The sequence below is a fragment of the Pongo abelii genome, chromosome 2 (genome assembly GCF_028885655.2).
Source record: "Pongo abelii isolate AG06213 chromosome 2, NHGRI_mPonAbe1-v2.0_pri, whole genome shotgun sequence".
NCBI classification, from domain to species: Eukaryota; Metazoa; Chordata; class Mammalia; order Primates; family Hominidae; genus Pongo; species Pongo abelii.
In genome coordinates, this window is record NC_085928.1 from 99313128 (window position 1) to 99338196 (window position 25069).

General features: G+C 37.2%; 1 protein-coding gene across 1 annotated transcript in view; it reads right to left on the reverse strand.

Moving 5' to 3' along the window:
- The window catches only part of CACNA2D3 (calcium voltage-gated channel auxiliary subunit alpha2delta 3), a 939714-nt gene that overhangs the window by 30595 nt on the left and 884050 nt on the right, over nucleotides 1-25069 (reverse strand). Inside the window, 1 exon segment of the mRNA XM_054552049.2 lies at nucleotides 19976-20087. Coding sequence (XP_054408024.1) covers nucleotides 19976-20087 — 112 coding nt within the window.

Genomic DNA, 25069 nt, shown 5'->3' on the forward strand with positions numbered 1-25069 from the left:
CCTGCATAAATGAATACATTTAATAAAATATATTTACTTTCATCTAAAAATGGGAGGGTTGTACCTTACAGTTTTTGCTTTTAAACATATGGTTAATGCCAGGGAAAGCAAACAAACTTATTGCTTCAGAGAGGAGAAGTGACATCACAGAGGACAATTTATAAAAAGAAATAAAACATACACTAAAATGAGATGGAAGATGTATGTCATGATACCCTAAACCATTAATTTGTCTCATCCCTTAAAAATCACAGAGTTGGTGATCTGGAGAAATCCATCGCTGTTTACTCTCTACCCTCTCTAAACTGATGGCGATGGAAGACTTCTGCATCCTGGCTTTGGTTTATCTTTGGCCTGCCCTCTTGCAGGGAGGTATTATCTGCTTTCTCCAAGACCCTAGGACATAAGTTCTGAAATTCCTCCTCTCAAAAGTTCCACTGATGTCTGAGGGAGTTGGTTGAGGTTTTCCTGAAGCCCTGATTCCCAGCTCAATTATGATTATTCATCCCCTTTTAACTGCCACTCATTTTCCATAAGTTCAACTTTAAGCTGTAGGTTCACCATCTTTCTTTGAGCCAGTTGTGTTTTAACCACATCGCCTAATCGTGGCCCAGAACACACAATGGTGGTGTATCACTTCAAACAACTTCTAGATCTCTGGAGAGGGAGGGGTGCAAATGAAACTTTTGGTATAAGTTTACCCTTGGTTTCTTCTTCTTTTGTCTTACTTGTTCACGTTTTCCTAGTTTATGCAAAAGAGAAAGAGTCTAGCTTTGGGTAATGAAATCCAGGAAATTACTGTCATGTCCTATTGTGTTATACATGAGGAGATCCTGCAGAGGTTTCCCAGCCTGGCCATGCATCAGAATCACCTGGGAAACCTGGCCAAAGTGCAGATTCCCAGACTCACCTCCTGGCCACTGGGAATCAGGTGGTCTGGGCTGAGACCCAGGATCATACACTTCTATAGGCACCCCAGATGATTCTGGGGAGCCTAGTCATGTGTTTAGGAACTACTGCTAAATATTCTGAAAGAAAAAAAATTTAAAAATGGCATCATTTTTTAAAGTGAAAAGTCAAATTCCTTTGCTCATAGTGACTGTCTTAAAAATAAAACACGGCTGGGCGCAGTGGCTCACGCCTGTAATCCCAGCACTTTGGGAAGCCAAGGTGGGTGGATCACAAGGTCAGGAGTTCGAGACCAGCCTGGCCAATATGGTGAAACCCTGTCTCTACTAAGAATACAACAACTAGCTGGGCGTGGTGGCACATGCCTGTAATCCCAGTTACTTGGGAGGCTGAAGCAGGAGAATCGCTTGAACCCAGGAGGTGGAGGTTGCAGTGAGCCAAGATCGCGCCACTGGACTCCAGCCTGGGCAACAAAGTGAGACTCCATCTCAAAAAAATAAAAAATAAAAGATAAATAAAATAAATAAAAATAAAAATAAAACACAAGGGTTTTGTGTGTATGGCTTGGTGCAATCTCAACTCACTGCAACCTCAACTCACTGCAACTTCTGTCTCCCAGGTTCAAGTGATTCTCCTGCCTCAGCCTCCCGAGTAGCTGGGATTACAGGTGTGTGCCATCATGCCCGGCTAATTTTGCTATTTTTAGTAGAGACAGAGTTTCACCATGTTGGCCAGGCTGGTCTCGAACTCCTGACCTCAAGTGATCTACCCACCCTGGCCTCCCAAAGTGCTGGGATTACAGGTGCGAGCCACTGCACCTGGTCAAGAGTGTTTACATTTTATGGTTAATAGACTATGCCAAGTGGTTTAATGTAATCACCCACAGGTACAGGTGCCCTTGGCACAGTCACTACCTTTACCCTGTCGAACTTTACTTGTTAACACAACATCAGACTTCAGGCAATACCTGGTGGAACTGATGTTGTAACTACACAGCAAAGAGGCATGGAGAATTCAAGTTAACGTGTATTCAAGACCTTTCTCTTGAATTATCTACATCACTGGGGCTACCAAATTTTAATATCCATCCTCACTCATGAATTACTAGACAGTCTGTCTGAATTCACCACTTCACATAACATATAGAACGATAGCCTGAAAGCATTTTTAGAATTATCCTAAATACCCTGACCATTCAGGGTATTTTTTTTCTACCCTGCTCAGTTTCCAAACACAGCAAACAAGATTGTCTATTATTTGTTTTGCCTCCTTTCTTAAATACCAATTCAATTTTCGGAGCTTGATGAGCACGCATTTGAAGCCCATGTCCTTTATAATGGAGAAATGACATGAAAGTGGATAAACAGGCCAGTGAGGAAATGGTTAGAATCAATAGTATTAGCATAATTCATTTGAGAGATTTACTGTGAACTGAAATATGCATTCTGGAACACATGGGCCTGCTCAGAGAACTGTGTGACTTTATACATCCTGAGCACTTTATCCTGTTTTAATCAGGGTCCATTAATCTCAACAATTTTTCATGTTGCTTTAATTTTCCTGATTAGTTGTACTTATAGCCATGCTCACACATTCACAAAGTATTTCTGAAGCTCGTTTTTCTGCAACTCCCTCAACAGGCCTGTGTAATGTCATTTCAATGTTGCTCATTATTAAGTTGAAATAATTAACTCGGCACCCTGCTAGAAAACTCAATACCTTTTCTTTTATAGTATCAGAAGGTTTGTAAATAATTACTAACAAAAGCATTAAATGTATAAACATGTCTATCACTACTGTATTTTCTGTTTTTCTTACAATTTAAATTACAAACAGGCTTCTCCTAGCACCTTAATATGAGAAATAAAAGCTGAGGCCTCTTAGGCGCCATTCTCAGTTGGCACTATATCTTTCTGGAGAAGGGTTCTGGAAAATAATTTCCACCTAATACCTGTTCTTTATAAAAGTTATATCTTATGTCCCGAAATATGCAACAGAGAAAGAAATTTAAAAAAAATGGCATTTATGTCTGTACTTTGTAACTAAATCTTACTGAGATTTATCTTAATAAAGAATGGTTCCAAACTATTTTACTTCTAGGAATTGATACTTGAAGGAGTCACTAAATAAATACACAGAGTTTTCAGAGTAAAGACATTCATCTATGATGGCATTGCTTATACAGCCATACAGCCAAATATTAAGAGCCTAAGTGGTGTTGGTTAGAGAAACTAGTAAATCCACATACTGTGTGGTTATTTTTTTAAGAAATTATGTTGCAGAAATATTTAGAGGCAATGAAATATGCTTATGACATTTCAAGTTTAAGAAGGCGTGTTATAAAATAGTATTTATAATATTGTTCTATTTTTGAAAAAAAACCAGAAAGCATGAATGGAAGCAAGTACATCAAAATTTTATCAGTAGTTTTACTGCTGAATGATGAGACTACAGATAATTCTCTAACACTACCATAAGCCAGTACTACTTTTGTATTGAGAAAATAATTATGATGAGCTATGCTTTTAATGCAATACATAGGAAAAATGGTTAATTTTCTTACTATATAAACCCAATAGAAAAGTCTAGCACCTTAAAAGAAAAGACTAACAATATAAGACTTAACAACTTAAAAGACAAAGAAAGGTAAGGACATAATTAGAAGGTACACAGAGATGGAAATATAAATAACCTTAAAACATATGACAGGTGTTCAAATTTGACCATAAAAAGAAAAGTTAAGACAACAATGATATTCCATCTTTCATCTATCAGACTGAAAAAGAGCAAAACATTTCATAACACACCGTGTTGGTATGAGTATAACTAATATTCTCATAAATTGGTAGAAGAACAGTTTGGTTTCACATCTCCAGAGTGCATTTTTTTTCCCCAAGGATCTATCAAAATTATAAACATGTATACCCTTTGACTCATCAATTCTTCTAGTAATTTAATGTATAGATAAATTGCATCTTATACAAAGATATTCCTTTCTGCTTTGAGTTAAGTAGCCAATGTTTTGGAACAACACAAAGTCCAATCTGGATTAAATGAAAACATTCCCCAAAATGGAATCTCATACAACCTTAAATATATATATATATATTATATTATATATTAAATATATTTTATATATATTATATTATATATTAAATATATTTAATATATATTATATAAAATACATTTAATATAATATATATTATATAAAATACATATAATATAATATATATTATATAAAATACATATAATATATAATATATATTATATAAAATACATATAATATATAATATATATTATATAAAATACATATAATATATAATATATATTATATAAAATACATTTAATATATAATATATACTATAAAATATATTTAATATATAATATATATTACATAAAATATATTTAATATATAATATAAAAAAAATAAATATATAAATATATTTTATATATTAAATATATAAAATATATTTAATATAATATATATTATATATATTAAGGGTATATATACACATTTATATATATTTTATATATCTATTTTATATATATTTTAAGGGTATATATACACATTTCAGATATTTCAAGGATATATATATACACACACATAAATGACATGATAGTTTCAGACATATTGGGTGAAATAAAAGGTAAAGTACAATATATACGCTGTGTTATCATTGTATAAAAAAATGAGTTGCAAAACATTTAATATACCTAAGCGCCTGTATGTGCATAAACCATCTATGCAAGGAGAGGGACACACCAGGGCTTGGAAACAATGGTTGCTCCTCTAGAGGAGAGAACTCAGGGGATTATGGGTGGCACAGACTTAATTCTTATTGCATATCCTATGTACCACATTAGTTACTTACCATGTTTATGCTACTTCATACAGATATTTATTTACGTATTTTGTTAGTTAATAGTTATTTTAAAATTATCAGCTATGGAGAAGCAATGATGTGAAGAGAGATTTGTAAGCATCAGGACCATCTACTGGGCTTTGAGTCTGGTATAAAGGGCTTCCTCCCTGTAGGACCTCAGGCAAGCCCCCTCCCTTCTCTGGACCACCTTCTCTTTTCCTAAGGAAAATCACAAAGTTGCCTTTCAGGTCTTGGGAATCTGAGCTTCTAGTTGTTTTCAAAACAGATACTTGTTTTTAAATATCACACAAAATAACAGGTGTCTCAGCTACTAGAATTACACACAACCCCTGCCCTACCTCCCCCGCCCACCCCCCATCACACTTTACAGTGTTATTCTCTTGGGAAACCTCGTCTCAATCAACAGCTTTCTGAGCACTACTTTATACACAAGGTCCTATGTTAAGTGCTAGGAATACAGGAATTAACATGACATGTTCCTGTCTACAATGAATTAAATACAAGACCTCCCAGCTATTGAGTGCCAACTAAATGCCAGGCACCGGTTTTTCTATAATACCTTGTAATATTCACATCAAGCCAATCCCCTGTAGGTGCTATTAGCATCTTCATTTTACAGAGGCACAGATGGCAACTAAGAGGGGAAGTGACTTGCTGACAAAGGTTGCCCAATTAGGAACTGATGGCATTGAGATCTCAAACCCAGGTCTTCATGACGCCAAAGCCAGTATTTTTTGCTACTATTTCAACCTACCTCATTTGGTTTAATGGGGGAGGAAGACTAAGAAAGAGATGATTAAACAGTAATGTGGTAAGTGTTGTAAGAGAACCCCTGGGTACACCTAATGGAGATTTGCATGAAACTGGCATTGAGAAGTGTATGGCTCCTGTCAAACTGGATGCTTGTAGATTTCTTCCCTTAGATCAAGTGGATCAGAGAATTTTCAGTTTTCAAAGCAAACCCTGATTTTGAGATGAACTCAATCTGAGATGTGGCTACACAGATGACTAGTATCATGACAGAGAGGCATCCACGTGGATGCCAACAGGAATTCTCTGTCAGCTTTCAGAGTCAGGCAGATCTGGACTTAATTCAACTCCAGCACATAGTGGCTCTGTTAGATTGGTCAGGAGAGTTTACACCTCTGATCCTCAAGTTCCTCCTTGGTGAAAGGCAGATGAAGTGGAAAAAATGGAAAAAACAATAAATGTGGAAATGAACACAAAACTCTTTTTGAAAAGTAGGCATTCGATAAACAGTAATCATATATGAATTCTCACATAGGCTTAGATCTACTGAAATCATCCAAGATTGCAGGGGCAACCTACTTCAATAGAAATGGAATCACTCATGAAATATATAATTTGTTTTCTAAAAGTCAGTACAGCAATGTTTTCAAATGCATCTGATACAATGATTTTATCCTGATAATTTCTCCCACATCCTCCTGACTTTGATCATCTACACCTCTAATTATTCTGGATCATAGGTGATTCTGATCCTCATCTTGTACCCTCTCCACTCATTTTCTTTCAGATGCACTAAGGAGCTCCGTCATTAGCCAGTTAAGCTTCTTGGGCTACATCTTCCAAGGCATGAACAACATACTGAAATTAATGACTGTCTCTACCCTGGGGTGCCAAGTGGTCTTCTTTTCAAAATCATGAGAGACGCTCCAAAAGGTGGGCAGTCACTAAAGAGAAAGAAAAAATTCAAGTCCCAAAGAAAAGTTGATCATTAAAAAATGAATTTTCTTTTTGAGTATACAGGACGTCCCTTGAAAAAGTGGTTTGGGTCTAGAAACTTTGTATCTATATTCAACATGCTGCATTTCAGGCAGCATTTCTGCTTTGATCCTTTGAGCTCCTTTAATACATCAGATGGGTTTTTAATACCCATAGGAATATATAAACTCTTTCCAAGCTAAACAAATGGAGGGCAAGCTGGAGAGTTAATAAACACACATCTATAGGGTTTTGGCAACTTGCTAAGCCACTTCAGGTGCAGTATTGGGCAGAGCAAGGGGGGAACACAGACTGCTCTTTGAGGTAGGGATAGAGGGAGTCACAGCACAAACAACCACCAGAATGGAGACAATGCACCGCAGAAATGCAACTCGCAAACATCAATAGTGTGGATACAGCTCTGCACGCCTCCATTCCACATGCAAATAAACATTCCAAAAATATTCCTTGGCTCTGCTGGTCTCCTACCCTCTGGCATGGAAGAGGAAAGCCTCACTGTGTTGTGAGCCCAGACAAACTTCCATGTGCTCCCACCCCTCTTCCCCACACATTAAGAAATGTACAAATGGGAAATTGTTTGTGAGACTAATTCATGTCAGGTAGAAACCTGCCTAGTCATTATAGACATGCGCCCCTCTCATTTTATATCATGGACTCAGGAGGGAAAACAGTAATTTATAACATTTCCTGTACTAAAACCCTCCAAACACTGCTTATCAAAGAGCAAGTAAAGATAGCAACACCTACACAACAACGTCCATTCTATCTGGATCCTCAAAGTTGTAATCATCCTTGAGTCTGGAAATAGGGTACTTTTTCCTCTGAGCATCTGAGGAAAAGAATCAGGGAAACCCTGTCCCCAGTAAAATGCTTCATTGAACTGAGATTCAGAGGGATTGGTAGAAAAATAGATGAGAGGTTTTAATCCCAATTATTATAGTATCTTTGGACCCCACTTTCATCTTATGGCACTATTTCAACAATTCAAAATAAAGTGCCCAGGAAAAGCATTTACCTCTTCCTCCCCTTTTTAAAATTTAAAGCCAAGATGATTTTAGCAACCATAAACATATAGCACTAATTAGGATATTCACTGTAAGAGCTAGCATTGAATTATTCAAACCTGGCCCCATACCCATAATACAAAAAGAAGGCAGACTTGTATTAAAGACTGATTAGCACAGCCTCAACATTATATGACATATCATTGAAAAACTTTTGAATGTGATAGTCATGTTTTAAACCTTTAAGGCTGGAAAGAAATTGTTTTTATGATGCAGAAGTTACTTCTACCATGTTTCTGAGATGCAGAAGAGGAGGGAAGAAAATACAGGGAGGATGTGGCTGGTTTTCCTCTACTGCTGCTTGGGTATGACTGTGTAGAATTGAGATAGGAACTATTTTGACTTCGGTAATCCACAGTTTTGTGCATTACCACCCAACGTGGCAAGATATAAGGAAGTAAAGACACCAAGGGAAAACTTGGGGAAAAAATAAGATGAGGAGCCTTCAATCTCCAAAGGGAAGAATATGACCACTGGTGCTACTCTCACTGTAGACTGGAAAGTTGACTCGTTTAGAAATTAAACAAAGCCCATTTGAAAAGATTGCTGATTATTTCATAGGAAAATGAATCCTATTGATTTACATGTTTTAAACAAGATTGAGTATGGTAGTTTGGCAAGAATCTATATAGCAGGAGATACAAAAATATTTCAACAAATTAGCATATGCTTGCAAGTTAAGTGGTTAAAAAACTTACATTTTAATGCCTACAAATTATATTATTCATGACACTAATGTACTCCCACTGGCAAAGTCTGTATCTAATTGGTGTAATGAAGGATCTGGTCGCTGTTGAGTATGTGTATTCCCAGATCCAGAATTCCAAATTTCTTGTCAACCAAGAGCTCAAGTAGACCCAGGAAGTGGCAAAAATCCAAGAGCTATTTTATCTAGGACAGTCTCATCAGAGCAAAAAAAAAACCTCACCGTCTACTTTTCCTGACTGAAACTATTAGTTTTACCTTCAAGGCTGAGAAATCTCGAGTAAGGAGTCCTGTGGTTTTCCTGCATCCCTGTCAACACAGATGGGTTTGTGGACTGTGCTGCATAAAAATGTCTTCCATTTATGAAGCATTTATTCTGCACTAGGCACTGTGCTAAGTATGAAAGTAATACATCTTTTTTTAAACCCACACACAGATCCTAAGAGGCATGGACTATGCTTATACCCCTCTTGGAGATGAGCAAAGTGAGGGTTAGGGCATTTAAATAATGTGTTAAGATCTTTGCACTAGTAAGTGTGGTAGCCCAGACCATAGTTCAGTCCCAGAGGCCACCTTCTTAGCCTTTACTCAAGGAAAATGCTGTGTCCCTATTGTGCAATGGATCCATTATACAGGTCATTTCCAGAAGCCTCACTTGGTAGAAACACCTGCAGGGCACTCACTGAGAACAGTCTAAAGACTTGTGGTAAATCGCCCACCCAGCTTGAGACCTCAGCAGGAAATTGGAGTCGTTTGTTGGAAAAGGGAATCCCTGAACTATGGTTTTCTGAACTGTAGCCCACGAAACATTGTCAACACAGCTTCGAGACCAATTACTTTCTTTCAGCTTAGCGGATAAATGAAAGGTGCGTGGGGAGAAGCGATGAGAGAAGAAAACTGTAGCCACAGCTTTTGGGGCTTCCAGGAAGATGAGCAAAGCTTGTGTACAGATCTCAAAGTGAAACCGATGGCAATATAATTTTTATGAGAAGTGATGAGTGATACTAACTAAAAAAGCACACACTAAAAAACAAAAACAAAAATCTAATTTAACTTAGAAATTAATATTTTGCCAACAATGAAATGTTGAAATGAAAATGTTACATGTGTTTAAAGTTTTCTTTTTGGTTAATTACTTTTCTTAACTGGTTCTAACTATTTATTTTGCAATTGATTCTAAGCAAATCTTTGTGAATCTCTTTCTTGGCAAAGGGGGCTGGGTAATCAAGAAGGAAAGAAACATACTGGAAAATAGTAAAACATTACATCCTTTTTAGATTCCAATTTTGTCCAACTTGTTGACAGTCACAAATGCCCAGAAAATATGGGCTGAGTTGTTTTCGATTGCTGTTTGAATAACAGATTAATTTAATAATCAGTGGGGTATTGGATGACAAAAATTATTGGTTAGAGCAGCCAAACCACCAACCCTAATGACATTCTTATGTAAATTCTTATTTTCTTTTAGGCTCCTGCATTCTTAATAAACCCTATATTTTTGAAAATCCCTTTAAAAACACTACATACTGTCACTGTATGTTATAATAGATCTGTCTATGCTATAGACATACAAATGTCCACTTTTGGAGTTGCCAATTTGAAGGTTTCTATTTAGAGCAACTGAGTCACCTCTTGATGTATTTTCCATATGAAACCATCTAATGATTCTGGAAACAGGACACAGAAATGGAGTAGGACGCAGCTCAACTTTGTTCATCAAAGACTTCTGAAGACTGAAAAGACTTCTGCTATATGGGTAGAACCACCTGACATGATTTACTTAGCTCTAGCAAAATGTTTAGACACCAGGGTCAGTGGATCTCTTCTAAGAGATGGGCAGATTGTTAATGACAGTCCAAAAGCAAACTGCAGCTGAAGCCTGTTCCCGTGGGAAGTGCTCAGTTCTTTGGGATTGTTGCTCTATGGTTTGCTATTGCTTGTGGAGGAAAGTAATCGCTGCCTTGAGACTAGTTTGTAATGGACACGGTTCTGTATGTTCCATTGCGGAAGGCGAGATGTTTTCCTATGAAAAAGATCTTACTGCATAATTTCTGAAATACTATAATTTTCACCAAACTCAATTTCCAGCGCACTCCTGGCCAAACGCTGCAGAATTGTGTTATTTTTGAATGTCTTTGCCCCTGACCTGAAGTTACCTACAAAGTTGGTCAAAAATTAGTAATTGTCTTAGAGAACTAGACCTGAAAAATCTCATTCCTTCCAGGGAAAGGTTGATAAATTTCTATGTGAATTAGATGTAAAGCAGAGGTACAGATTCAGCTTTCTGGATGCCACCAGTCATGCTGGCCATTGTACATCTATGGGTCATCAAGAAGAGAAAGACAACAAAAATCAAATAACATTATTTTCCTCCTTAATATATTGCATTCTGAGAATACAAAGCTCATAGAAAATGCCAAACAATAGCTTCATAAATACTTTGATAAAGACTCAAATATATCTTCTAATAAACTGTATTTCATAAAATGGAGCAAGGAGGGATAAAGAGAAAAGAATATGCAAAAGACAAGAATAAAAGGGTTCCACTCTTCAAAAGCACTCAACGAAACTGTTTATGGGTCCTTTTTTATATTGTATAAACATTAAATCATAATTCTATAATAAAGCTTCACAAAGATTTTTGGATTAGGGATGAAAGTAGTCTTAAATTGATTTCTCATCCAACTAGCTACCCCAGTGATCTGTCAATTTCTAATCTCTAAAAAGAAGAGGAAGAGGAAGAGAACAAGTGAGTTGTTTGCTCTGTTAGGACCAGCATGTGCGTGTGTGTGTGTGTGTGCATGCATGCTTAGCGGTGAGAGAGAAGGAAGGGACAAAGGGGTAGCAAATGGCTGTCTGAATGAGGAGTTTCTGTTTCAAGAGGCCACCATGTCATTTTTCCCATCATCTAGAATCTGATCATTTTTACTCTTTTCCTTAAAACCTTTCAGTGGTTCCATACTGGTGTCAGGGTAGTTAGCATTTGAAGTCCTTAAAAGGGCTAGTTCTCTTTGACAGGATCAAAAGGGCAACAAGCCCTAGGCCTTGATCAGCCCTTGTCCCCTCTGTCATCTCTCCTCACTCACAACTCTCTATTCAGCTTCCTGGAACTTCTAACAATGTGTTGACCAAACCACAATTTCTCTCATCTCCACAATGCTCTTCTCTCTGCCTGGGTGTTCATACCCAACTTCTCCTCACCCTGGTGGTATTGTGTTAGGTGCTATTTCTTCCAGGAAGCTTTTCTTGACCACCTAAGCCTTCCTTCTGTGACCCCGTGTAACATTTACTCTCTAATCACGGCACTAACCATGGAGTATTGGCATTGCCTGGTTACTCATCTGCAAACTCCATGAAGGCAAGAATTTTGTGTGTCTCATTCACCACTGTCTCCTCAAAGTGCAGCCCAGCATCTGGGATGCAAGCAGATGATCAAGAAATGTTTACTCAAGTCCTGAGCTATCTTCACATTTTCTTCCTACGACCCTAATTTGTTTTCTGAGTGAATTCCTTAGAGACCTCCTTCAAGATCATTCATAAATCAGCCCTCATATCCTACCTACCAAATTGCCATCTCACAAGTTAGCAATAAGAAACAGGCAAAACCATTCCATGATGTTAGAAATCAAGAGAGTAGTTATCCTGTGGTCAGTGAGCTTACACTTAGAGGAGGGCAGGTGTGGGGGTCGGAGCTTCTGAGGAGCTTATAATGTTATTTCACTTCCTAAACAGGGTGCTGGTTATGCATGAATATTCACTTTGTGCAAATTAATCAAGCTGCAAACTTACAGTTCGGACACTTTTCTGTAGGTGTTATGCTTCAATCAAATGTTTACTAAAAAAAAAAAAAAAAAAAGAAAAAGTCCAAGTCCCCATTTCTGTCCCCACCCAGACTCCCGGGGCTTTATTGTTCTGCTTCTGCAGTGTATAACTGACCTGCCAGGTGGTGGTCTTGAAATAAAGCTTGGAAAGGAAAATCCTCCAATGCCTACAGTGTCTTTTCACTGCTGCTAGCACACTGTACAAAGCTTTACTCCACTTACTACCCAATCTCCTGTGAGTCTTCAACCCAGCATGGTATTAGAGAGCTGAAACAGACTAGCCATGACTGATATAAATCTCTTCAGCTTCAAGTATGCTTTTTTTTTTTTTTTTTTTTGAGATAGAGTCTCATTCTGTCACCCAGGCTGGAGTGCAGTGGCGCAATCTTGGCTCACTGCAACCTCCGCCTCCTGGGTTCAAGCAATTCTTGTGCCTCAGCTCCCAAGTAGCAGCTGGGATCACAGGTGTGTACCACCCTGCCCGGCTAATTTTTGTATTTTTAGTAGAGACGGAGTTTCACCATATTGGCCAGGCTGGGCTCGAACTCCTGACCTCAAGTGATACGCCTGCCTCAGCCTCCCAAAGTGCTGGGATTACAGGTGTGAGCCACCATGCCCAGCCCTCACCTTTGTATCTTATCCATCTTGGCATTCCCCAAAGCACCAGCACAGTTTCTAGACCACAGCAGGAATGCAATGACCTCCTATTCCTACTGAATGAAAGGTAGTTATTTCTTTAGTTTGAAATCTTTAGGTCACTTTCTTTAATCCAGCTGCATTTACTTCTTTATTTTCTAATTATGATTTCTAATAAAGAAAAATACTGCTTGCTCTAGCAATGTCCTATCTTAGTTCTATTGGTTTTCTCACTTAGAATGGAAATAAGAACCCTAACTTGCTCTACTAAATATGATTGTGCCTATCTTCACTAAGAGATACTGGCCGTCTCATAGAGTTTGTAGTTATGATGACTGAGGGTATGGTATTCATTTGGTCAAAAAGGATCTCAATCATTATAAAACCAGTGGCATTTACCTCACAAAACCATAGAGTCATGAATTGTCAACAACCCTTCCATCACATGTGGCCTGTGATCATATCTGAGACATATATGCTATACCTTTTTATACAGGGAATTCTACAGTAGTGAAATAACATTAGACTGTGGAAAGAAATATTCACATTTCATCAGAATGGTTTACAGGTGTTAAAAACTTTTTATATATTTGGTGTTATGTGTTTCCATCTATTCAGGCTGCTATAACAAAATATCTCAGAGTGGGTAATTTATAAACAACAGAAATTTATTGCTCACAGTTTTGGAGGCTGGGAATCCCAAGATCAAGACACCAGCAGACTTAGTGTTTAGTGAGGGCTTGTTTTCTGCCTCAGTGATAACACCTTTTAGCTGTGTCTTTACATGATGGAAGGTCAAACAGACTCCCTCAAACTTATTTTATAAGGGCACTAATACCTTTCATAAGGGCAGAGACCTCATGATCTAATCATCTCCTAAAGGCCTCTCTTCTTAATACTATCACATTGGGGATTAGGTTCCAACAAGTAGATTTTGGGGTGACACCAACATTCAGACCATAGCCTTATGCACATGTTACATGTGACTGTTTACTGAGTACTTAATCTGATTCAGGCATTATGCTAAATTCACAACACACATTTTCTCACTTTAACTCCTATAACAAGCCATGATATGCTTACCATTATAATCCCCCAAATCACCCAAGAATAAGCAGAACTTCATGGAGTTAAGGTGTTTGTCCAAGGTCACAGAGTTAAAAATTACTGAAGTCAGAACTCACATTCTGAACCCATTGCTTCCAAGGCTCCTGCATTGAACCGTACACTTCAGTACTTTCTTGTGGTGGATCTAGAATGCCCCCAGCCAGAAAAATAAACTATAACATGGTAGACTGGGCAAATGTGGAAGCCATCCTGCTCTAAACACTCAGACACACTAGATGAAATAGTAAAACAAAACAAACATGTTTAAATACAAAAGATCTTACAAGAGAAGACACTTAAAGCTAACTTGTAAATTTACTGCTAAGTGTAAAAAACGGATAATCTGGCACTCTCTGAGGCTCTGAATAGGAAAACCAATACCACCCATGAGAAATCAAACTTCAAGCCTAAACTACATGCCGCTTAGGAAAAATATGTATTCTAATTATATGTTACAGAAATTCCTAAATACAAAAAAACTTACATAACAATTATTCCCAGGCAGTTGTTACTAATAGGATACATGATAGAAGCCAAAATGCAAATGTATTGTGAAGAGAAACTCAAATTCTATTCTGTTCCCAGAGAAATAATATTTAATAGTAAAGATCAATTCACAGTTAAAAATGACAAAATACATGAGCCAATAATCTAACATGGAAAAACACAGATACAAGAAAAAAGAGGATCGATACTCCTAAAATTTAAACTATTACAACAATCTTAAAAGGTTTTTATAATTTGGTACAGAGAACCTAAGAATAAGACTGTATAAAAGAAAACATATATTTTTAAGAGAAGCAAATGAAATGTCTAGAAATAAAAAGCTCAATAGATTGTTTAAGCGCAGACCAGACAGGATCAAAAGGAAATTAGTGAACTGGAATATGAGTTTAAAGAAATTATCCAGAATAAAGCACATAAAAAACAGAAATGATTTCCAATTGGAAATCATCATTCTCAGTAAACTATTGCAAGAACAAAAAACCAAACACCGCATATTCTCACTCATAGGTGGGAAGTGAACAATGAGAACACATGGACACAGGAAGGGGAACATCACACTCTGGGGACTGTTGTCGGGTGGGGGGAGGGGGGAGGGATAGCATTGGGAGATATACCTAAAGTATAATAATAATAAAAATAAATAAATAAAATGCACAATCAAGTGAAAACAAAATAGAAATGAATTTATATCTGGAATCACTTCAGTGAAACCTCAGAACATTCGAGAGAGACTGAACACTGTAAAGTCATCAGAAATGGGGGAGAGGTCAGACTACCTACAAAGGTACAAGGCTAAAAGTTGAGAAGACAATGGAATATCTTCAAAATATTTTAATTTTGATGTTATGGAGATAAATCATCACTGTTGAGTACATACTAAATTTGGGATTTTAGACAAAGAATGAGATGATTTATCACTCTCAGATCGTTCTTGGAAAAACTTCTGAAGTACTGTAAAACAAAAAGCATTGTTTTTTTTTTTAAATCAAAGAGTAACTATAAACACACAAAAAAATGCAGGTAAACATGTTATTTACTATAGGCAGCAACAACAGTAATAATTATTTCATGAGTTAAAAACACAGTAGAACTAGAAGGTTAGAAAATATTATATGAAAGAGATGTGAGGTAATCCAACTTAACAAAATTTAAGTTTTTGTTTGTTCTGGAGGAGAGAGGAGATCCTCACCAACTGAAATATGTTAAAAAGGCAAAGGGCAACTACTAAAGGAATAGTGTGTACTTTACATAAAGTATGAAAAAGAAAAGGAATAGAGAAAACCCAATCAATCCAACAGAAGGGAAAGAAAGGAAGAAAAGGAGAGAGAGAGAGGAAGGAAGGAGGGAAGGAAGGAGGAAGGGAGGGAGGGAGGGAGGGAGGGAAGGAAGGAAAGAAGGAAAAAAGGAAGGAAGGAAAGAAGGAAAGAAGGAAAGAAAGAAGGAAGAAAGGAACAAAGAAAAAACACGAGGAATAGAGAGCATATAAAATGATGGTAGAAATACTCCAAACTTGTTGGTAAGCACCATAAATTTTAAAAGATTAAGCTATCAGATAATAGAAATAATAAAAACTTCAAATCCAGCTATATTCTGTTTATAAAACAAAATCCTGGTGCGAAATGACGAAAAAGGGTTGAAAATGGAGGGAAGGGGGAAAATATGGCTAGCAAGTATTACCAAAATAGAGCTAGTGTACCTCTGCTATTAGCAAACCAAATAGACATTAGGGCATAAAGCACTTTCATGTGTAAAGAGGGTTATTACATAGTGATAACAGGAATGATTTCTTAGGCAGCTATAATAATCATGAACAGGGATGTCCATGGTAACATAACTTCAAAATACAGAAAGCAAAATGAACTGAATGGCACAAAAACGTACATGAGCCTGGTGAGAGATTAACTGACATCTAAAATAGACTGAAAATAAAGGTAGGTTTGAAACACAATTTGTATACTTTGTCCAAAGGACACACATTGATCCCTGTACCCAGCTATTAGAGAATGTAACTTGCTTTCAAAAACATGTGGACAAGGACTGGAAATACAAAGCAAGTTTCCACAAATACTAAAATAGATGTGTTATACAGACCACAAGGCCATTTAATTAGACTTCAGTAATAAAAAGGATGGCCTCAACTCCCATATATTTGGACATTTTAAAACACGATTTAAGCATTTACAGATCAAAAAATGGTAAAAATTAGAAACTTGTTAGAGATGAATAAGAATGAAGGCCATATATATGTTAAATTTAGAGGTGCACTGGAATGCAGAGAGAAATGTATACCTAGACATATATATGCTTATATGTATATATCTATATACATATAAAATGAACCTGAAAAGCTAAGCATCAAAGACAAAATGTTAGAAAATAAAAAAACAATGTAAACTCAAGAATCATAAAAGAAAGATAAAACACATCTCTGGCAGTATGGAAAGGGAAAGAGAGAGGGAAGGAGACAAGAGGAAAGGGAGCAAGAGGGAGGATCAATTAAAAACTTTAAAAGGGGGCAAAATCACAAATACAGTAACATTTTTAATCAAAAGAAAACATTATCAACAATGCCTGCAATAACCTCGAAAAATGAGATGAAATAGGCAGTTTTCTAAGAAATATAATCACCAAAACCATTTCAAAAGGAAAAAGAAAATCCAGAAATATCTAACCACAAAAGAAACTAATTTCATAGTTGTAAATTTATACACATACGAAAAAACACACACATACAAATCCCACCAGTCACTAATAGTTTTATAAGTTTTACTAAACCTTCAAGAAACAGATACTGGATTCCATCTTATATTAAATGTTACAGATATTACAGAAAGAGGGAAACTGTAAGTAATTTTGTGGCAATAAAATGACCTTAATAGGAAAGCCAAATGACAGTCCAAGGAAGAAAAAGTATCGCCACTCTCCTTTTTGAGCATAAAAACAAAAAGTTCATGGTGTAAGTAAATTGAATCCAGCAATATGTGTGATATATTATTACTTTTTTTTTTTTGAGACGGAATCTAGCTCTGTTGCCGGGCTGGAGTGCAGTGCCGAGATACTGGCTCACTGCAACCTCTACCTCCTGAGTTCAAGCAATTCTCTTGTCTCAATCTCCCGAGTAGCTGGGATTACAGGTGCCCGCCACCATGCCTGGCTAATTTTTGTATTTTTTAGTAGAGGCAGGGTTTCACCATGTTGGCCAGGCTGGTCTCGAACTCCTGACCTCAGGTGATACACCCGCCTTGGCCTCCCAAAGTGCTGAGATTACAGGCGTGAGCCACCGCGCCTGGCCTGTTTATGACAAGGAAGGTCCATCCTGAAAAAGCAAGTATATTTTCACATTAGACATTCTACATACTATTAATATATAATATATACTACATATAAAGTATGTAATACACACATACTATACATATGTAATATATACTACATAGATTATGTATAATACATATACATATGTATTATATATTTATTTTATGAAAATAGAATCACGAAATATACATGATTATAGATATCATGAAATACACAAACAATACATACATATGATATGTACATATAATACATATATTATACATATAAAAACCCTATCAGAATTCATGGAAATTAATAAGCTAATTCCAAAATTAGTATGCAAGACTAGAGTCAAGAATAACCAAGAAAACTTAGAAGTATTTTATATGTATATATATATTTCATGATTTAAAATTTTAAAAATATATATTTTTTTTATTTTTTATTTTTTATTTATTTTTTCTTTTATTATTATTATTATTATTATTATACAACATGTTAACAAATTAAGGAAAATTTTTTTGTAATGGATGTTGAATTTTCTTATAAAATTCAATATCAATTTAGATTTCAACAATAACAATGGCAACAAAAATTCTTACAAAAGTTTTCTTTAGCCTCATAAATTGTTACTACCAAAAATCTACAGCAATTATGGAATTAATAGTGATGGTTGCACAACATTGTGAATGTACTTAATGCTCCCAAATTATACACTTTAAAATGGTTAAATGGTAAATTTTATATTCTTTATATTTTATGACAATAAAAAAGTCCTTTAGCAAACATACTTAACATGTAATTATTGGAGGCACTTCCTTTAAATCAGGAATGAGACATGGTTGCCTAATCTCATTGCTTTTATTTAACGATGTGTCAAAAGTATAGTGCAATAAAACAGAAGACAGTAATTAAGTATGGAGATTAGAAAGAAAACGTTTCACAAATGATATTACTGTCCATGCAAAAAGTCCAAGAGCATCCATACACAAACAAGTCGATCTCAAAGAGCATTTAGCAGTGTGTTGGATACAATATTCAATATACAAAAATCAGTGATATGTTCATATACTAGTTATTACAAATTAGAAAAGTAGTTTTAAGTATACACTATTTATGATAGAAGAAAAACTATGGGGTGTGTAGGTATAAGTATATAAAGTTATAAAATTGTATTAAAAGGCATAGAAAAGGCATATAACTAAAGACATATACTTAATTATAAAAAATAGTAATTATCTTTAAATTGATCTATCACTTACAGAAATTTTAATCAAAACCCTATCAGAATTCGTGGAAATTAACAAGCTAGTTCCAAAATTAGTATGCAAGAGTAAAGAGCCAAGAATAAATAAGAAGACTTAGAAGAACAATAAGGAAAGGAGCTTGTTCTCTTAAATACCAAGTCATATTATAAAGCTATAATAATTAAAGAGATATGGTATTGATATATAGGTATTAACAAACCATAAGATCTGGAAACAGATCTTCATATAGATGGGAACTCAGCCCATGACTAGACTTATTAAAAAAAGAAAGAAAGAAAGAAAATCTCTATGCATTGTGTGCCTGTAGTCCCAGCTACTTGGGAGGCTGAGACAGGAGGATTGCTTGAGCCTGGGAGTTTGAGACCAGCCCAGGCAACACAGTAAGACCCCATCTCTTAAAAAAAAAAAAAAAAGGCATCTGTAAAGAGTCAAACCAGAGAATAGGAAGACCCACATACAATGCATACGATTGTAAAGAAATAGTATCTGAAAGAGAAAGAACACCCAAACCAGTAAGAGTAGATCCAATCACCCAGACGGGAACTGCCCAATTCAAATAAAGAGGTCAGAAACCCCAAATAACCAATAAAACCATTAAAAGAGGATCAACCTCACTAGCAATCAGGGAAATGCATACTCAACCACCAAGAAACATTTCCAATTTATCAGGTTTGGGTAAATCCTGAAGGCTTGTGCCTTCAGTAAAGATACGTAAGGACATTCTTGAACACACAAATTGCCAACCGTCAATTAAGAAAGCACCAATTAGGACTTTCTCAAAACATGAACAAACTGACCTACAAATCTCCTATACTGCAGGATGTATTTTCATGCATTCTGAATGCTTTCCAGTGTCTAGAATATCTTATAAAGCCAAGTGGTGTTTCTTCCAAGCTGATAGAAATACTTCCTTACACAAGAGGGCAGCCATGTTTTCTATTGGTGTAACTGTGCCTGCAAGTCACACAGACCCATCTGGGAAAGTTCTGTGCTGAGCAGAAAGGTGTAGGGGGTTAGAGGGTGGGGGGAAGGCTTACTTGGAGCAGTCTTCACAAGCAATATTCCCTGTAGTCTCCTTGATAGTGCGCTCAGAGACAAATGCTGGATATTCAGTATCACAAGGCTCCAGGGTCTGTTTCAATTTCTGGGCTGTAGGGATAGGGGGAAAAAAAAGGTAAAGAATGCAAGGCACAGGCTCAAAATTGTGACTGGCAGCCCACAGCAACCCAGAACACAGTTCCGCTTCTGCTGCTCTGTGATTTTTCTAGCACACCATAATGCATTATTTTCTAATTAGTCAAGTGATTTCATCTGCCAAGCAACTCTATAAGCTATAATTCCTCCAAAAGTTGTGTTGGCTTGATCAGCTATCATTTATGCATCACAAGAATTCTGCTTTCTGGGACAACATCAGTCACCGGGTCTCTGACCTCAGACTTACTCAAACTTAGCAACAACACATATGTATATCTGAATAAATGTATAAAATATAAGTTATACCATATTATTTAGGGTGAGACAAAGGTCATGATACAATTGCTTGGTTTTATAATAGAAAGAAAATTGAAATATGAAATAGTAAAATACGTAATGTCTTTGAAGCACAGCCATGAACCAAATCCTACTATTATGAAGCTCTTTGTCCAATAACACACCATGTCAATTTTAAAGCACTAAATAACCCTGGTATGTGGATGAGCACATAGTAGGCACTCGGTACAGGCTTGGCAGTTGATTGTCCAGTGGGCAAGATCCAAAACCTCACTAGGTGTCAATTTTCTGATTTGTAAACTGAGGATAATAAAGTTCTATCAGAGGTTGATGTGAGAAGTAAATAGAACAATGTATGTTGAGTACTTAGTACAGTAACTGGAACATAATGAGTGTTAAGTAAATGTCAAATAATGACAATAATAATAATAGCAACAACAACAAAGATAACAGTAGCATTCTAATGAAGTCATTTTGACATTATAATGATGACAATAATGATAGACACTATAGCATAGTGGTTAAGGGTGAAGGCTCTGAGGTAAGAGAAGTTTGGAGTACGAATCCCTGCTCTGCCACTTCTAGCGAATCCTCACTGTTCTCACCTGTAAAATGGGGATGCTAGTAGCACAGGTACTCTTCACAGGAGGTCTACTTGTTAACATTTCCCCAAGAGAATGCTTATAGATTTCCAATACCAAAGTTTGTACAAAGCCTTCAGCTATTGTTTTTGTAGAAAAAAAAATCTTATTTACATTTCAATTCCAAAATTCAATGGGATTTTAACAAAACTATGTGTGAACAAACTCTCACGTTACATTCCAAACATAACTGGTTGGTGGGCAGAACTACGGGGAGATATTTTGTCCACTGTCCATGTGGGATGCTGCTGGCACTAAGCAAGCCATCAGTGCTACTGCACGCAAAACAACTGCTGGGTAACAACCAAACACTTGTGTGGTGATCAGGAAACGATTCTAAGCATTTGTAGTATCCTAGCATGATGGTTTCTTATATGTAGGCTTTTCATTGAGGTTTAATTATTTTGAGGAAACTGGTTGGGGGTTTGGGGTTGGAGCACAATGCATTGTAATCTTTGTTATTTAAAACAAAAGGAAGTAGACTCTTCATCAGCTCTTTTAGTCAGAATATAGAATTTTCAGTAACTGGTCACTGACATTAAGGGGAAATGTCTATAGTAACCTCACAGGATTGTTCTGAGGAATAAATGAACAAAAGCATGTACAGCTCTTGGCAGAGTGAAGCCTGCAGGCACTTTTGCCCACCTACGTGCATACACACAGCCTTCATGAAATGCTAGTCATTAGCAAATGTTACCATCCACAGGCCAGAGGCTGGCTAGTTATGTAGTAGCTAAAAGCACCAATTCCAGGCAGTGAATCCTGTGACAGCAGCCAAGCTTTTAACCGTTTTACACCTTAGTGTCCTCATCTGCTAAATGGGAATAGCAGTACCAAGCTTGTGTGGTTGTTTGAGAATCAAATGAATTACATGGACAGTAGCTGGCACGCTGTGAGTGCTGCTTAAGTGTATGTTTTTACTATCACCATGACTCCTGCTGCACTCGTGCTATTTCATGGAGTCAGGTTTTGAACCATCACTTTTTGGTAGAAAAGGCAAGCAAATGGCTGCCTCTCTGACTCCTGACTACACTGATTATACAGTGCTGGTAGTCATTCTCCAGAAAGGCCAGGTTTCAGACACTGTCCCTCTGTCCCCAAGATGCTGGCTCATTGGAGGGAACATTAAATGCCTACTGAATACAAGAATGACTCTCTTGAGTAGTGTTTTCAAACAAATAAAATAGAATAAAATAGACCAAAAAATGTGAGAACCTCTGTACCTTACGACACATTTCTTTCTTGCCTTTCAGGTGGAGGGTAAGGTGAATTTTAGGTGCTCCAGGCCCAACAGTAACAACACAGAAGAGGCACGTGGTGGGAACATCATTCTCTTCCCAAATCTTTTTCAGTGCCTCTGTTTTGTAAGAAGGACATCTTTGTTTGATAGTAGGGAGTTTCTACCACCTTTCTATCTTTTTCACTTCTTTCTTTCATTTGCTCTCCTCTCCTTTTAAGCTGAAGGGGCCAAACACAAAGCTCATAGGATCTGGCTACAATTTGGTAACACTTTTTATTTTCGTGGTTCTGATTTTTACAACAGATTTCTCTGTATGGCAAGTCATTCTGGTTTTCAGTTTATAAAACTTTCTTTTCACATTTAAATTATTTGAATTTCAAAAAGTGAGTCCCTTGACATGAAATAAAGATTTAAGTATACAATAGCTTAGGTTATAAGTGGATGCGGCACAAGCATGCAGACGGAATATAAAAACCTAATGATGGCATAACAGCTACATTGATGAAGAAATTGCTGCTTTCCAGATGCTGTCCTGCTTAATATGAATTAATTTATTTAATAGTAAAACATGACAAAATTAAAAAATAAACTATGAGGTATGAACAGTTGTTATCTGTTTTGCAGATGGTGAATGGAGGAAAAAGAATGAGGGTAAATTGCCCAAATTCATCCACTGAGTATGTGGCAGAACCAAAATTTGACCTTGGGCTGTCTGGCTCCAGCATGCATATGTTTCATTGCTCTGTGAAGTTCGGCCAATGAAAAAAAATAAGAAAGGTCTTTGGGTCAGGCTGAGATAGGCAGCACACGTGATTTGAATAAGCCTGATAATTGCACCATCTCTAATTCTAATTGTCTGGGCCCAGTTACAATGGAATGAGTCCAATACTCTCAATGGTGAGACTCATTTGGCTCTGATCCTTTCTGGAGATGGAATTCTTTTTCCTTTGACAATTGTAGGGCACTCCATGCTGATATAGTGATAAACCGTTGGGTCTATTTGCATCACGACTATTGGCTGGAAGTTGCTTGATGTGCTTTTGGGAAACGTGAATTATCATATAAAGCCATGGCCACATTTAATTTAAATAACATGGCTAGAACTTACTTTGTCTAGAGTGCTATGGAAAACACCACATATATGTGCAGTCACTACTATTTATCTATGGAATTTCAAACCAATAACTGAGGCTGCTTGCAATCTACTGGATACTGTTTTTGTTGTTGTTGTTGTTGGAGACAGAGTCTCACTCTGTCACCCAGTCTGGAGTACAGTGCTGTGATCTCGGCTCACTGCAACTTCCGCCCCCTGGGTTCAAACGATTCTCCTACCTTAGCCTCCCAAGTAGCTGGGATTACAGGCAAGCACCATCATGCTTGGCTAGTTTTTTTGTATTTTTAGTAGAGACGGGGGTTTCACCATGTTGGCCAGGCTAGTCAAACTCCTGGCCTCAGTGATCCACCCACCTTGGCTTCCCAAAGTGCTGGGATTACAGGCGTGAGCCACCGTGCCTAGCCCTATTGGATACTGTTTTAACTCTTAGGCATTCAGAACTCACATCTTACAAAGCTGTAGGTATTCAAGGATCACTGAGCTCAGTTTGGCTGATTCCTTCTTTTACCAGAAGGGAAAAATGAGGTTCCAGAAGCAGACACTGCCTGCTGTGGGTCCCACAGAGAGTGACTCATCACAATCATCATTAACGCACACAGCAAACCACCACCACCTTCACCATCAATCCTCACTATGCACTTACTACATGCCAAACCCTGTGCCAGGCCCTTAGCACGGGCAGAATCCTCATCACCACAGAATAAGCAAGCCCTTGCTACTGTCCCATTTTGCAGATGAAGAAACTAAAGCTCAGAAACGAAGACACTTGCCCAAGGTCACACTGCAGTGAGTGATGGGGTCCAGATGCAAGCCTGGCCCTCACATCCTGGAGCCCACACTGCTGTGCCTCCTATCCCAGTTACGCCGATGTCACCATGACCTATCACCCACTCACAATGAAGCACCCAAGGGAGCGTCCGCACAATTGAATTTCTTTAATTTTCCCTTAGCAACAAATGTCCCTGATGAGAAAAACTGACTTGGGTTCACAGTAATTATGTGCAGACAATTGGGGATGAATAGATTTGCCATTTGAAAAGCCTTCCTCTTCTTTTGTTTCTGTGAATGCACCCCTGTTCACAACCGGGTGCCAGCAAGCTCTGTTCTCTTTGTGCAACTTCACCAAAATGATACCTTTGTGATAATCAAGCAGAAATGGGCTTCCACAGTCCCCTTCATTAAGGAAATGGAGCAGATAAACAGTGTAATTATGGATTCCATTTTTAGCTAAAACAAAGATGTATGTCTCAGCTCAGGGTCTTTATCTAGCGAGGGAATGGTAAATTTAGAATGAAGAAACCTTGCAAGCCAATAGCATATGGTGCCTGGAACATTTCCCTCCTTACACTGGGTCTGGGATTTATACTTACATTTAATAAGATATCCCAATGACAGCAACCCTGTGGATGAATGAATTCACCTTTGCTTTTTTTCTTTTCTTCATCCATAAAATGGAGAAAGTCATATTGATGCCCAGCAGAGGGCCGTCGGCTGGAATGAGACAATTCCACTGCAGTAGCTGCGGCTCTCACTGTCATCATTAGCTGAGGGAGGTCTTGGCTTAGGTCTGAGTCCACTGCCTCTTAGCTGTCTGACTTAGGTGCTTCAGAGAGAGGCTTGGCGGCAAATTCTAGCAGTCCCCACC